Here is a 15,074-nt window from a genome sequence, read left to right on the forward strand (position 1 = left end):
TGATCTTTTACTAAGCTAATTTTAACATTAACATTGCCTGGGTAATACAGTACATTTAGATGCTTGTTGCAGTGTGTGTTTTGGCTGTGATTACCACAGTACTTACAATTTTAATTCACACTGCTTCGAGAAGGTCAAATGTGATGTATTACCTTTAACCTGTCATGCTTGATTATAATCCTTTCTTTACCATTTGCTTCCACTAATGCAGAAAGCTGCAGAGAAACTCAAAGCAGAAGAGCGGAAAAAAATGGCCGAGATGCAGGCAGAGTTAGACAAACAGAAGCAGTTAGCTGAAGCTCACGCGAAGGCTATTGCCAAAGCTGAGAAAGAGGCTCAAGAGCTGAAGCTCAAAATGCAGGAAGAAGTAAGCAAGAGAGAAATTGCTGCTGTAGATGCAGAGAAGCAAAAGACCAACATCCAGCTGGAGCTGCAGGAGCTCAAAAATCTCTCAGAGCAGCAAATCAAGGACAAAAGTCAACAGGTAGATGAAGCGCTTCACAGCCGGACTAAGATCGAAGAGGAAATCCGCCTCATCAGGATCCAACTCGAGATAACACAAAAACAAAAGTATACCGCCGAATCTGAGCTCCAGCAGCTTCGCGATAGAGCGGCTGAAGCAGAAAAACTCAGAAAGCTTGCCCAAGATGAGGCTGAGAAGCTCCGTAAACAAGTAAGTGAAGAGACGCAGAAAAAGCGCCAGGCTGAAGAGGAACTCAAGCGCAAATCTGAGGCAGAGAAGGAAGCTGCTAAACAAAAGCAAAAAGCTCTGGAGGACCTTGAAAACCTCAGGATGCAGGCCGAGGAGGCTGAAAGACAAGTGAAGCAAGCAGAGATTGAAAAGGAAAAACAAATCAAGGTCGCTCATGAGGCTGCACAGCAAAGTGCTGCAGCTGAACTCCAGAGCAAGCACATGTCATTTGCGGAAAAGACCTCAAAGTTGGAGGAATCACTCAAGCAGGAGCATGGTGCTGTCCTTCAGCTGCAACAGGAAGCAGAACGCCTCAAGAAACAACAAGAAGACGCAGAAAATTCCAGAGAAGAGGCTGAAAAAGAGCTCGAGAAATGGAGGCAGAAGGCTAATGAGGCTCTTCGTCTGAGGTTGCAGGCCGAAGAAGAAGCTCACAAAAAGACCCTCGCTCAAGAGGAAGCTGAGAAACAAAAGGAGGAGGCAGAGCGTGAGGCTAAAAAGAGAGCCAAAGCCGAGGAGTCAGCCCTGAAGCAGAAAGAAATGGCTGAAGAAGAGCTTGAGAGGCAGAGGAAGATAGCTGACAGCACAGCCCAGCAGAAACTCACTGCCGAGCAGGAGCTCATTCGACTCAGGGCGGACTTTGACAACGCAGAACAGCAGAGATCCCTCCTTGAAGATGAACTTTACCGCCTGAAGAATGAAGTCGCTGCAGCTCAGCAACAAAGGAAGCAGCTAGAAGATGAGCTGGCCAAAGTTAGGAGTGAAATGGATATCCTCATTCAGCTGAAGACTAAGGCAGAAAAGGAGTCCATGTCTAATACAGAGAAGAGCAAGCAACTACTTGAGGCAGAAGCTGCCAAGATGAAGGACCTTGCTGAGGAGGCAAGCAGGCTTAGAGCCATTTCAGAGGAGGCTAAGCATCAGAGGCAGATTGCTGAGGAAGAGGCAGCTCGTCAGAGGGCAGAAGCTGAGAGAATTCTCAAAGAGAAGCTGGCTGCGATCAGTGAGGCCACTCGCTTAAAAACAGAGGCCGAAATTGCCCTGAAAGAGAAGGAGGCAGAAAATGAGAGACTCCGGAGGCAAGCTGAGGATGAGGCTTACCAGAGGAAAGCTCTTGAAGACCAGGCCAACCAGCACAAGCAAGAGATTGAGGAAAAGATTGTGCAACTCAAAAAATCCTCTGAGGCAGAAATGGAAAGACAGAAAGCCATAGTGGATGACACACTCAAACAGAGGCGAATTGTCGAAGAAGAAATCCGGATTCTTAAACTCAACTTTGAAAAGGCCTCATCTGGAAAACTGGATCTGGAGCTGGAACTGAACAAGCTGAAAAACATTGCAGATGAAACCCACCAAAGCAAGATCAGAGCCGAAGAGGAAGCAGAGAAACTGAGGAAGCTTGCCCTTGAGGAGGAGAAGAGGAGGAGGGAAGCAGAGGAAAAGGTGAAGAAGATTGCTGCTGCAGAGGAAGAGGCCGCCAGGCAGCGTAAGGCAGCCCTAGAAGAGCTTGAACGGCTGAGGAAGAAAGCAGAAGAAGCCAGAAAGCAGAAAGATGAGGCTGACAAAGAAGCTGAAAAACAGATTGTTGTGGCCCAACAGGCAGCCCACAAATGCAGTGCAGCAGAGCAACAGGTTCAAAGCGTCCTTGCCCAACAGATAGAAGACAGCATCACGCAGAAGAAGCTCAAGGAAGAGTATGAGAAAGCCAAGAAGCTGGCCAAAGAGGCCGAAGCTGCTAAGGAGAAAGCAGAAAGAGAGGCAGCTCTCCTTCGTCAGCAAGCAGAGGAGGCAGAACGGCAGAAAGCAGCCGCTGAGGAAGAAGCCGCAAACCAAGCCAAGGCTCAGGAAGATGCCGAGCGACTGAGGAAGGAAGCTGAATTTGAAGCTGCCAAACGAGCCCAAGCTGAGGCTGCAGCGCTCATGCAGAAGCAGCAAGCTGACGCTGAAATGGCAAAGCACAAAAAGCTGGCCGAGCAAACGTTAAAACAGAAGTTCCAAGTGGAGCAAGAGCTCACAAAGGTTAAGCTGAGGCTTGATGAAACTGATAAGCAAAAATCTGTCCTAGATGAAGAACTCCAGCGCCTCAAAGACGAGGTCGACGATGCCGTCAAACAAAGGGGCCAGGTGGAGGAGGAGCTGTTCAAAGTCAAGGTCCAGATGGAGGAACTGCTCAAACTGAAAAATAAAATTGAGGAGGAAAATCAGCGTCTGATTAAGAAGGACAAAGACAGCACACAAAAACTGCTTGCTGAAGAGGCTGAGAACATGAGAAAGCTTGCAGAGGACGCTGCTAGGCTTAGTGTGGAAGCGCAAGAGGCTGCACGCTTGAGACAAATTGCAGAAGATGACCTTAATCAGCAACGGGCACTTGCGGAAAAGATGCTCAAAGAGAAAATGCAAGCAATTCAAGAAGCATCTCGACTCAAGGCTGAAGCAGAAATGCTCCAGAAGCAGAAGGACTTGGCTCAGGAGCAGGCTCAGAAGCTGCTGGAGGATAAACAGTTAATGCAGCAGCGCCTGGAGGAGGAATCCGAGGAATATCACAAGTCACTGGAAGTAGAGCGAAAAAGGCAATTGGAGATCATGGCTGAAGCTGAAAGACTCAGACTTCAGGTTTCTCAGCTCAGTGAAGCCCAGGCCAGAGCTGAAGAAGAGGCTAAAAAATTCAAGAAACAAGCCGATACAGTTGCTGCCCGTCTTCACGAGACTGAAATTGCTACCCAAGAAAAAATGACTGTAGTGGAAAGACTGGAATTTGAGAGACTAAATACCAGCAAAGAGTCCGATGATTTACGCAAAGCTATTGCAGACCTAGAGAACGAGAAGGCTAGACTGAAAAAGGAGGCTGAAGAACGTCAAAATAAGTCTAAAGAGGTATTGTGTCAAAAATGGCATAACAGAGCAGCTTATGTCATTGTTAACTCTATCAAAAAGCTAACTCACTTCATTCTTAAAGTTTCCTCTGTTCCTTCCTTACACTAATCATATCACCATATTTTTTACTGAATATGATTTAATTTTTTTCACAGTGCACTGTGCTCATGCAGAAAACAACCTGAATGTGCAGCCGTATCATGCAATGTTGACATGCTTCATTTTTTCTTTCAGTTTCAAAACTCATTTATCCCTTAGCTTGTGACAAAATTAAAAACAAACATTATTATAAATACAGTTCGAAAACCAGATGAACTGTTCAGCAATTTGAGCAACAGAGGGAAATAGAGAAGATCTACACTAACTCGAGGGACAGTATAACCTTCATTGTGAATACTGTGTTGCCACTGCAGGCCAAGAGTACATCTGCCATAGAGCTGACTTAATATATGGAGCCCTGTATGTCCAGTCATAATAATTGTTTTTCAAGCCCCCCTCCCAAAAGAAAACCTCACAATAATAATGATATTGCAATATCTATAGAAATTCCCTATAGTTAGCAAGATTGGTCGCTTTGTCATTATTACCACCAAAAGCCCAGTATCCTAATAATTGTATTATCTATTTAAAAAGCTACCATAATAACTTGATAACAAACTAACTGATTGCTTAATAATCCACATTAAGTTTGTTAAACATATTTCCCATATACCGTGTTACTTTTTTAACAGCAGTCACCAAGAACAAACCGATCTGTTGTTTTGGAATTATAGTTTTGTCAGGTATATTTTATGAGTTTACATTGTTTACTCCAATTAGTAGGAGTATTTTTTGTAATATTTTTAAAGCCCCCTCACCTATGGTCATGAAATCTGGGTAATCACCAAGGGAGTAAGGTTGCGAATACAAGGGGGCGAAATGAGTTTTCTTCATAGGGCGACTGCGCTGACGAGGATCTCTGGAATACTCTGCTTAGCCTGCTGCCACTGTGACCCAACTTAGAAGCACTGTGTCAGTTTCATGACTGGCAGTGGAATATCTAATACTGACTTTGATAAGTACAAGTAGCATCACAAAGCTTTGAGAAAAATAAAAGAGCATTGCCAGCATTTGGATAGATTCTAGAGGTCAGTTGTTATACACAGATTTCAATGTTATATGTACTAATGCAATTCTGTGCTTCACTTGTGTGAAATTATATTTATATTATAACAAAAGCGCGAGCAAAAAAAATAATCAGACCAAATAATTTTATTTCACAAGCGCAATTAAATTCCTCACGTTTAAATTCAACGTGCATAAAGAAGCCGTCTTGCATGCGAGAGCTTTGCACAAATCAGAAAGTCACATTGTACAACAAGTCAAGTAATGTAACAAAAATAATGCTGTGTGAGTCCAGGTTTACACTTATTTTTCTCCCTGGAAACAGCATGCCAATTCAAAGAGGGGCAGCTACAGGAGATTCAACAACCCTAACCCTATCAACACAATTTAAAAACTGGTATATAAGTTGAAGTCCACACTTTCAACACAAGTTGAAATGGAGACACAGTGTGGCTGTATCTTGTTGCTATTAGTTGCTTAAATTGGTCATGTGTTTTGGACATGTCGGCACATCCGTCGACCACAGAGGGTTAATTATCAACAGTTACTGTTTGCAATGCAGTAGTGGAAACACCGACAACTGTCACTGTATTACTTTAATGTTGAAGAAATATTTTAAACCAGAGGGTTCTAAGGAAGGTTCTGAAGCCTCTGCACTGTTGTCTGTAAAACTGTAGAAGCATGTGCAAAGCAGACACTCTTACACGCACGATGGTACCTTTTGTGGGTGCAGCTACTAAGTTCTACGTCTGTGGGTTGCTGAATTTAAATGCGAGGAATTTACCTGCAATGAAATTATTTGCTCGGATCATTTTTATGCTCGCGCATTTGTTATGACATAAATATGTCAGATTAATCCTTAGAATGGCTTTCTCAACCTCCAAAATGTCAAAAACAAATTCTAACAGACGAATTCAACATTTTTTCAAAAACATGTTGAATCTCCTGTAGCTACCTCTCTTTGCTCTGAAATGGCATGCTGTTTCCAAGGGGAAAAAAGTGTAAACCTGCACATATTAGTACAGTAGCAGTATATGCGGCTATAGCCAAAAGCTATAGTTTCGAACTTTGGGGTGCTAATTGTCTTCCCAGCTGCTTCACACTTGGCTGCAAAGTACCTTAGCGCAAGGTCAATACAGCCAACAAAACCACATCATTTACAAAAAGCAGATATGAAATCCCGAGGCCACCAAGTTCTTTTTTGAAACTTGAATCAAACTCTCAAAGGCTGTTGCTCAGGTCAATGTATTACTTTTTAATTCCCCCCAACAGGTTCAGCCTCTATGGCCCCCTAGACACCCATGCAGATTTTCTATTAAAAATCTTTCCATTAAAACAATTGGTATGATATCAATAATAATTAAATATGATTAACATTTTTCAGTTCAGTTTTAGTGTTCTTTAAATGAGATGAGTGAGATAAAAAAAAAATTAGATCAGAGCTAACACATCGTTTCTGTAAAAACAAAAGCATCTCTTAGGGACCCCAAACTTTTGAACAACAGTGGGAGTTCTAGTGGATACACATGACCAGGGGTAACAGGTTACAACAAAATGTGTATCAGACATTAGATTCAGGTTTAGCTATGCTAATATGAAGTGACAACAGTTTTTACATAATCTTATTAAAATGGTAACTAAAAATAGATAGAAGAAGACGACTGGCTAAAAAATGATAACATAATCATGAAAAAACAGGAACGCACACATGTTCACATTATAATTTCATTTAGTATTTTGCGCCATTAGCATAAGCAGAGTGCATTGTATAAATTTGTTGCAATTATTAAACAGAACAAAATAAAAATAAAAAACGTAGTTCGGTGCCACAGCTGTGAACATATTGTAACTTATCTTTTTATGTTTTTTTTTTTTTCCATCAGATGGCTGATGCACAGCAGAAAAAAATTGAGCATGAGAAGACAGTCCTCCAGCAGACATTCATGACAGAAAAGGAGATGCTATTAAAGAAAGAGAAACTCATTGAAGATGAGAAAAAGAGGCTTGAGAGCCAGTTTGAAGAGGAAGTGAAAAAGGCCAAGGCTCTCAAAGATGAACAGGAACGCCAGAAACAGCAGATGGAGCAGGAGAAAAAGACACTCCAGGCTACCATGGATGCAGCCCTTAGTAAACAGAAAGAGGCTGAGGAAGAAATGCTTAGAAAGCAAAAAGAAATGCAAGAACTCGAGAGGCAGAGACTAGAGCAGGAAAGGATTCTGGCAGAAGAGAACCAGAAACTGCGTGAGAAGCTACAGCAGCTTGAGGATGCTCAAAAAGATCAGCACACTGTCCGTCACAAAGATGTTATCCATCTAACAACGATTGAGACAACAAAGACAGTTTACAATGGTCAGAATGTTGGTGATGTGGTAGATGGTATAGACAAAAAGCCAGATCTGTTGGCTTTTGATGGCATCCGTGACAAAGTACCTGCAAGCAGACTTCATGAGCTTGGTGTCTTACCAAAGAAGGAGTTTGATAAATTGAAAAATGGTGAAACCACTGTTGAAGAGTTAGGCAAGACTGACAGTCTAAGAAACATTCTCAAAGGAAAGAATGCCATTGGTGGTGTTTTGACACCCTCCAATCAAAAAATGTCAATCTATCAAGCATCAAAAGAGAAGAAAATTACTCCCGGCACAGCCATGATCCTTCTTGAAGCACAAGCAGCCACAGGTTACATGTTAGAACCAATTAAGAACCAGAAACTTTCTGTTAATGCAGCTGTCAAGGAAGGACTGATTGGCCCAGAACTGCACAACAAAATGCTTTTAGCTGAGAGGGCTGTTGTTGGCTACAAGGATCCATACACTGGTGGAAAGATCTCAGTCTTTGAAGCCATGAAAAAGGGGCTAATAGAACACGATCATGCAATCAGAGTCCTTGAGGCTCAGCTTGCTACTGGTGGCATCATTGATCCAATCAACAGTCACCGTGTGCCCACTGAAACAGCCTATAAACAAGGACACTATGATGCAGAAATGAATAAGATCATGGAGAACCCATCAGATGACACAAAGGGATATTTTGACCCCAGCACTCAGGAACCTTTGACATATTCTGAGTTAATGGCAAGATGCACTACTGACCCTGAGACCAGTCTGTTACTCCTGCCAATCACAGACAAAGCTGCGCAGTGCTCTAGTATATATACAGAGGAAGAGACAAAAGATGTATTCGGCAAAACAACTGTGTCTGTACCATTTGGTAGATTCAAGGGAAAGACTGTCACGATCTGGGAGATAATCAACTCAGAATACTTTACAGAAGACCAGAAGAAGGACCTCCTCCGTCAGTACAAGACAGGCAAAATCACAATTGAAAAGATCATTAAGATTGTTATCACTGTTGCTGAGGAAAAAGAGAAGAAAAATGAAATTACCTTTGATGGTCTGAGAGCACCCGTGCCTGCTACTGACCTTCTGGAATCCAAAATCATTGATAAAGATCTGTACAACAAATTGCATAATGGCAACATGACTGTCAGTGAGGTGTCTCAAATGGAGCCTGTCCACAAAGCATTGAAGGGCACGAACTGTATTGCGGGTGTAGTCATTGACTCCTCTAAGGAGACAATGTCCTTCTATCAAGCCATGAAGAAGGACATGATGAGGCCCGGGCCTGCCTTGAACTTGCTTGAAGCCCAAGCAGGTACAGGCTACTTGGTCGACCCAGTTCACAATCAGAAGTATACTGTTGATGAAGCTGTCAAAGCAGGTGTTGTTGGTCCTGAGCTGCATGAAAAGCTTCTGTCTGCAGAAAGAGCTGTTACAGGCTACAGAGATCCATACACTGGAAAAGCTGTATCTCTATTCCAAGCAATGAAAAAAGATCTCATACCTAAAGAACAAGGACTCCGCTTACTCGATGCCCAAATGACAACTGGTGGCATCATAGATCCAGTAAAGAGCCATCGCATTCCTCATGATGTGGCTTGCAAGAGAAACTACTTTGATGATGAAATGAAGCAGGCTCTGAGTAATCCAAATGATGAAACTAAATGCTTCTTTGACCCCAACACAAAAGAAAATCTCACATACTCTCAGCTCTTTGACAGATGTGTCACTGACAAGAAAACTGGTCTGCGGGTCCTCCCTCTCTCTGATGAAGCAATCAATGCTAAGGAACAACCAGCATACACCGAAGCCCAGACCAAAGAGGCTATGACTCAGGCTACTGTAGAAGTTAACTCTGGACCATTTAAGGGCAGGAAAATGACCCTGTGGGAAATTATCTACTCTGAATACCTCACTGAGGAAGAGAGACTTGACCTGCTCAGACAGTTTAGGTCAGGAAAAATTACAATTGAAAAGATAATTAAGATTATCATCACAATTGTAGATGAGAAAGAAGCCAAGAAACAAGAACAGTCCAGCTTCAAGGGACTCAGAGCTCCTGTTCCAGCAGACTCCCTGTATGAGTCTAAAATCATTGACAAACCAACCTTTGACCTGCTTCAACAAGGCAAAACTACACCCAAGAAAGTCAGTGAAAATCCCAATGTCAGTAAATACCTCCAGGGCTCTAGTAGCATTGCTGGACTCTACCTGGAACCAACAAAAGAGAAACTCAGCATTTATCAAGCTATGAAGAAAAAGCTTCTCCGCCATAACACTGGCCTTTCACTTCTCGAGGCTCAGGCTGCAAGTGGGTTCATTGTAGATCCTGTAAGAAACCAATGCCTGTCAGTAGATGAAGCAGTAAAGTCAGGAGTTGTTGGTCCAGAGTTACATGAAAAACTCCTCTCTGCAGAAAAAGCTGTCACTGGTTACAAAGATCCATTCACAGGCCACAAAATCTCCCTCTTTGAAGCAATGCAGAAAGATCTAATCTTAAAGGAACATGCGATGCCCCTATTGGAGGCCCAGATTGTGAGTGGAGGAATTATTGACCCTGTAAAAAGCCATCGTGTCCCCACTGATGTTGCATATCAGAAGAACATTTTGAGCAGAGATATTGCCAAGACCCTCTCTGAACCATGTGATGAAAACAAAGTTTTCTCTGACCCAGAAACTGATGACACTATAACCTACAGACAACTTAAAGACAAATGCCAAAAAGATAAAGACACCGGCCTGTACATGCTCTCACTCTCCAAGCCGCAGTCTCCAACTGTTGTAGAGAAGACATACCTCTACACAGAGGAGCAAACACAGAGTGAGCTGTCCAGTACCCAGCTTGACATTCCTATTGAGGGGCTTGCTGATAAACCCATGAATCTCTGGGATATCATGAACTCAAATTTGCTTCCAGAGCAAGAGAGGCAGAAGCTCCTAGATGAATATCGCTCTGGTAAAATGACTAAAGAGCGGATGATCATCATCATTATTGAGATCATGGAGCAAAGAGAGATCATCAGAAATGATAGTCCACTGTCATATATGACTATAAGGAGAAGGATAACTATTGAGGAGCTCTACAATGCTCGCATCATTGATTTGGAAACATACAACCTTCTTAAACAGGGCAAGAGAGACATCCGTAACATAATGGAGTTGACAAGTGTAAAGCAGTATCTTTATGGGACAGGCTGTGTCGCAGGCGTCACAACAGACTCGACCTCCAAGCTAAGCATATACCAAGCAATGAAGAGAGGTTTTATTAAACCAGAAATAGGCCTCACCCTCCTAGAAGCCCAAGCTGCTACAGGATTCATTGTTGATCCACTGAAGAACGAAACGCTCACTGTTGATGAAGCTGTCCGTAAGGGTGTTGTTGGCCCTGAGATCCATGATAAACTTCTTTCAGCTGAAAGAGCTGTCACAGGATACAAAGATCCCTACAGTGGAAAAATCATAGCACTTTTCCAGGCCATGAAAAAGGATCTCGTTCCAGAGGATTATGCTCTCAAAATGTTGGAGGCACAAACTGCCACTGGTGGTATTATTGATCCTGAATTCCAGTTCCACCTGCCAACAGATGTCGCTATGCAAAGAGGCTATATCAACAAGGAAACCAATGAGAAACTGAATGATGATGTGAAAGGATTCATTGATCCTGTCACTGATGAGAAACTGTCTTATGCACAGCTACTCAAACGATGCAAGTTGGATGGTGGATTGCGCCTGCTTTCATTGGGAGACCAGCGGCTGACATTCAAGGGTCTGAGAAAACAAATCACAATTGAGGAGTTGATTCGCTCACAAATCATTGATCAGCAGACCGTCACTGACCTGAATGAAGGTCTTGTTTCAGTAGAGGAGATTAGTAATAGGCTATCAAGGTACCTGCAGGGCACAGGCTGTATTGCTGGTGTATTTTTGGAGTCCACAAAGGAACGGCTGTCAATTTACCAGGCTATGAAGAAGAACATGATTAGGCCAGGCACTGCATTTGAACTCCTTGAGTCCCAGGCAGCCACAGGATATGTTATCGATCCAATCAAAAACCTCAAACTGACTGTCAATGAAGCAGTAAAGATGGGAATAGTAGGCCCAGAATTCAAAGACAAGCTTCTCTCTGCTGAGCGTGCAGTAACAGGATATAGAGATCCTTATACAGGCAAGACAATCTCTTTGTTCCAGGCCATGAAGAAAGGGCTTATCCTAAAAGATCATGGTATCCGTCTACTCGAAGCTCAGATTGCCACTGGCGGAATAATTGACCCGGAGGAAAGTCACCGTCTGCCAGTTGAGGTGGCTTACAATCGTGGCTTCTTCGATGAGGAAATGAATGAGATACTGACAGATCCATCTGATGATACCAAAGGCTTTTTTGATCCCAACACTGAGGAAAACCTAACCTACCTCCAGCTGATGGAGAGGTGTATCACTGATCCTGACACCGGCCTGGTGCTTCTGCTACTCAAAGAGAAGAAGCGGGAAAGAAAGACCTCTTCCAAATCCTCAGTACGTAAACGCAGAGTTGTCATTGTAGATCCAGAGACTGGCAAAGAAATGACTGTGTATGAGGCCTACCGCAAGGGGCTCATTGACCACCAAACCTACCTGGAGCTTGCTGAGCAGGAGTGTGAATGGGAAGAAATCACAATGACTTCTTCTGATGGCACTGTAAAATCCGTCATTATTGACAGGAAGTCAGGAAGACAGTATGATGTTGATGACGCTATTGCACGTGGCTTTATTGACCAGAAGGCTCTTGAAACATACCGAGCTGGAAACCTGTCCATCACAGAGTTTGCTGACTTGCTTTCTGGAAACATGGGAGGCTTCCGTTCACGATCATCCTCATTTGGTTCTACCACTGGTTCCACTTACTCCTCTTCAATGAGCCCCCTACCATCAATTAAACCACCTGCAGTCATATGGAATGACCCAACAGAGGAGACTGGCCCTGTAGCAGGAATATTAGACATAGACACATTGGAAAAAGTGTCTGTCACTGAGGCAATCCACAGAAATCTGGTAGATAACATCACTGGTCAAAGACTGTTGGAGGCCCAGGCATGTACAGGTGGAATAATTGACCCCACAAGTGGAGAGAGATACTCAATTGCAGAGGCCACAGAAAAAGGTCTTGTGGACAAAATCATGGTTGATCGTCTGAACCTGGCTCAAAAAGCATTCAATGGATTTGAAGACCCCAGAACTAAAGTGAAGATGTCTGCCTCCCAGGCGTTGAAAAAGGGCTGGCTGTATTATGAGGCTGGTCAGCGTTTCCTTGAGGTCCAATATCTAACTGGTGGACTCATTGAGCCTGATGTTGAGGGCAGGGTGTCAATAGATGAATCCATTAGGAAGGGTACGATCGATGCTCGCACTGCCCAGAAACTGAGGGATGTCGGTGCCTATTCTAAATATCTGACCTGCCCAAAAACCAAACTGAAAATCTCCTTCAAAGATGCCATGGACAAAAGTATGGTTGAGGAAGGCTCCGGCTTAAGGCTTCTGGAAGCCTCTTCCCAGTCTAGCAAAGGCCTTTACAGTCCCTACAATGCTAGTGGCTCTGGATCGGCTTATGGCTCCCGGAGTGGCTCAAGAACCGGATCCCGATCAGGCTCCAGGAGAGGCAGTATTGATGCTGGCTCTGGCTTTAGCATGAACTTCTCATCTTCCTCCTTTACATCTTCTTCTGGCTACAGCCGCAGATTCTAGATTTTATATATTGACTAGAAACCAGCAGTACTAATGCACTTTACAGTTGCATTTCTAACAGGAAATAAATAGTTAAAGTAACAGAAAATATAATTTATTTGTTCTTCCCTGCATGTGGCCAAAACAAGAATTGTCTAGGTTATTACTTTTTCATATAACATCAGTCTAAACATGCGCTCTAGATGTAGAAACATAACCAGGCATTGCAAAATATATAAAATATTCATATCTTCTGGTACAGATGACAAAGTGAGTTTATATTTTTCAAAGCAAAGCATGCCTTTTCTGCTGTTTGAGTTTATAGTTTTTATATAACACAATTCAAAAGATGTATACTTTATACTTTCTGAAACTAATATATACTTCCTGTATATCAAACAGAAATATTTCTTGAATATTTCATGTTTCCTTAGAAATTTTGTTTATTTTTTATCTTTTTCAACAGTACTGGTAAAGAGATACCAAATGTTAACATAATTCTAATGTTTTTAACTAAAATATTTGGATGCATTTAAAATTCCTGAATGTTTGTAAAGAGTATGCACAGAGTATGTGTTAATTTTTTAATGTTACAAATTGTCTGGGTTACTGCATTATGCACCCAGTAACTTGCAGCACAGAATACATCTGCGACACTACACAAAGAGACACTATAGGAATGCAACAAGTTCCACAATTAAATCCATGTACACTGTTCTGAAATCAGTTTTAGATCTGTCATTACTTTGCTTTTACACCCATTTATATTCAGTATGTCTTTTCATCTTTTGAGTTAACTGCACCATTGTTTTACACACTGCTCATAACCATCATCACTCAAGTGCTCCCACTAAATCCCAAGATGATGTCAGACTCGATCCCGATCCCCTCCACAGACCTGCTCCTGTTATTTTGATTCTTGTAAGTTGAATTTATTATTTGTATTTGTTTTTCTTTCGTTGCCCATTTTCTTCTGTTTGTTTTGATCACAACTAATAGCCAGTCCCAAACACTGCCTTTGGTGTCATTTCACTTGTCAACTTTCTCTGTTTATTCTCATTATTGTTGTTTTTCACCATCTTCCTTGTTTTTTCACAGCTGCCTCAGTCACTCAGAATCCAACATCTGGTCACATGTACTCAACTGGCTGGAGAATACGATCTTCTAACCTTGGATGGATCTGTGAGTCCATGCCAGCCTCATGCTGTAACACAGGTACAGAGCATAATTGCATCATTGTTTTTCAAAGATTAAGCTTTGTTTCATCAAGATTTGTTTTGCAGTATTCATTTCATTGCTTTCTTTTTAATTTCTCGCTGCATTGTTTGGTTTATTTTGATTACATAGTTTTTTTTCCTTTTGCTTCTAGATACCATTGAGTATGTCCTTTCTTCCATTGTACATCACTGTTGAAGGAAGCTGAGGCTGAGTCAACATCATCTTGGGAAGCCTTTCTAGGAACACTTCATTTATTACCATTTGCCATGTATTTATTACTTGAATGCTAATACTGATATTTATGTTATATCCTGGCATTTTTAGAGAAAAGCCACTCAGAATAAAAACATTTATGTGTACATTTCAATCGAAACAATACATCTAGACTTTTTTTTTGCTATTCCTGACTACATATCCAGTTCAACTGAAGTACCTATGAAAGTAATTTAGAGAACTGAGATATTGATTCAGCACCACATTGCATGAATTTATGTTTTTTCAAATTAATTCCTTTCTTTTGCCTTTTTTTTTTTTTTGCTGCAAATTTCCTTTTTTGCAGATTCAAAGACAGCACAAAGAATAATTGTGCTTAGTTATTTTCTCAAATGACCTATTTCTGTTATGCATCTTTAAAGTTTTACTGCTGTAAATCTTTTTGTTTTCATGATGGTTTTGATATTATGAATGTCTTGCATGTTTTACTAACTTTTTAAAGGATATTGGGGGGAAAAATGTTGGTGTAAAATAAAAGCAACTTCAGTAAGTGTTAAGTGTGCCAATTTAAGTTTCAGCAATATATAAAACGACAAACTAACTGGTTGGATTTTGTTATGGGGCAGATGTTGCTTCAGCGACATGGCAAAAAAACCTCTTGTATGTGAACTTAACACTATGTTGTAAATAAACGTGCTCTGAAGAAGCATTCTTGTCATTTGTATATCAGTACCCAGTTTTTTAAGAGTACTTTTTCACTGCTTCTGCCTCAGTTTACATTAATATAAATACTACGTTAATATTTGATTAAATAAGTATGTATTCTATATAGAACAATTGCTTTAATACGCCTGTAGATGTGATATAATACTATTACCTATGTGATATGATACTATTACCTGAAACAAGTACCTTATCACTGATAGAAGAGAAGGAAAAAA

General features: G+C 41.6%; 1 protein-coding gene across 6 annotated transcripts in view; it reads left to right on the forward strand.

The window, feature by feature from the left end:
* The window catches only part of plecb (plectin b), a 113,562-nt gene extending 98,726 nt beyond the window's left edge, over positions 1 to 14,836 (forward strand). For all 6 annotated transcript variants that reach the window (XM_085366210.1, XM_085366206.1, XM_085366208.1 and 3 more), the window contains 4 exons: positions 212 to 3,565; positions 6,553 to 13,623; positions 13,801 to 13,917; positions 14,072 to 14,836. In XM_085366210.1, coding sequence (XP_085222336.1) covers positions 212 to 3,565; positions 6,553 to 12,723 — 9,525 coding nt within the window. In that variant the 3' untranslated portion in view covers positions 12,724 to 13,623; positions 13,801 to 13,917; positions 14,072 to 14,836. The remainder of the gene's footprint in view (positions 1 to 211; positions 3,566 to 6,552; positions 13,624 to 13,800; positions 13,918 to 14,071) is intronic.
* Positions 14,837 to 15,074: the final 238 nt, after the last annotated feature.

Source organism: Diplotaxodon limnothrissa, linkage group LG11 (genome assembly GCF_057381915.1).
Source record: "Diplotaxodon limnothrissa isolate DT_005_m linkage group LG11, D_limnothrissa_male_GT1.1, whole genome shotgun sequence".
Taxonomy (NCBI): Eukaryota; Metazoa; Chordata; class Actinopteri; order Cichliformes; family Cichlidae; genus Diplotaxodon; species Diplotaxodon limnothrissa.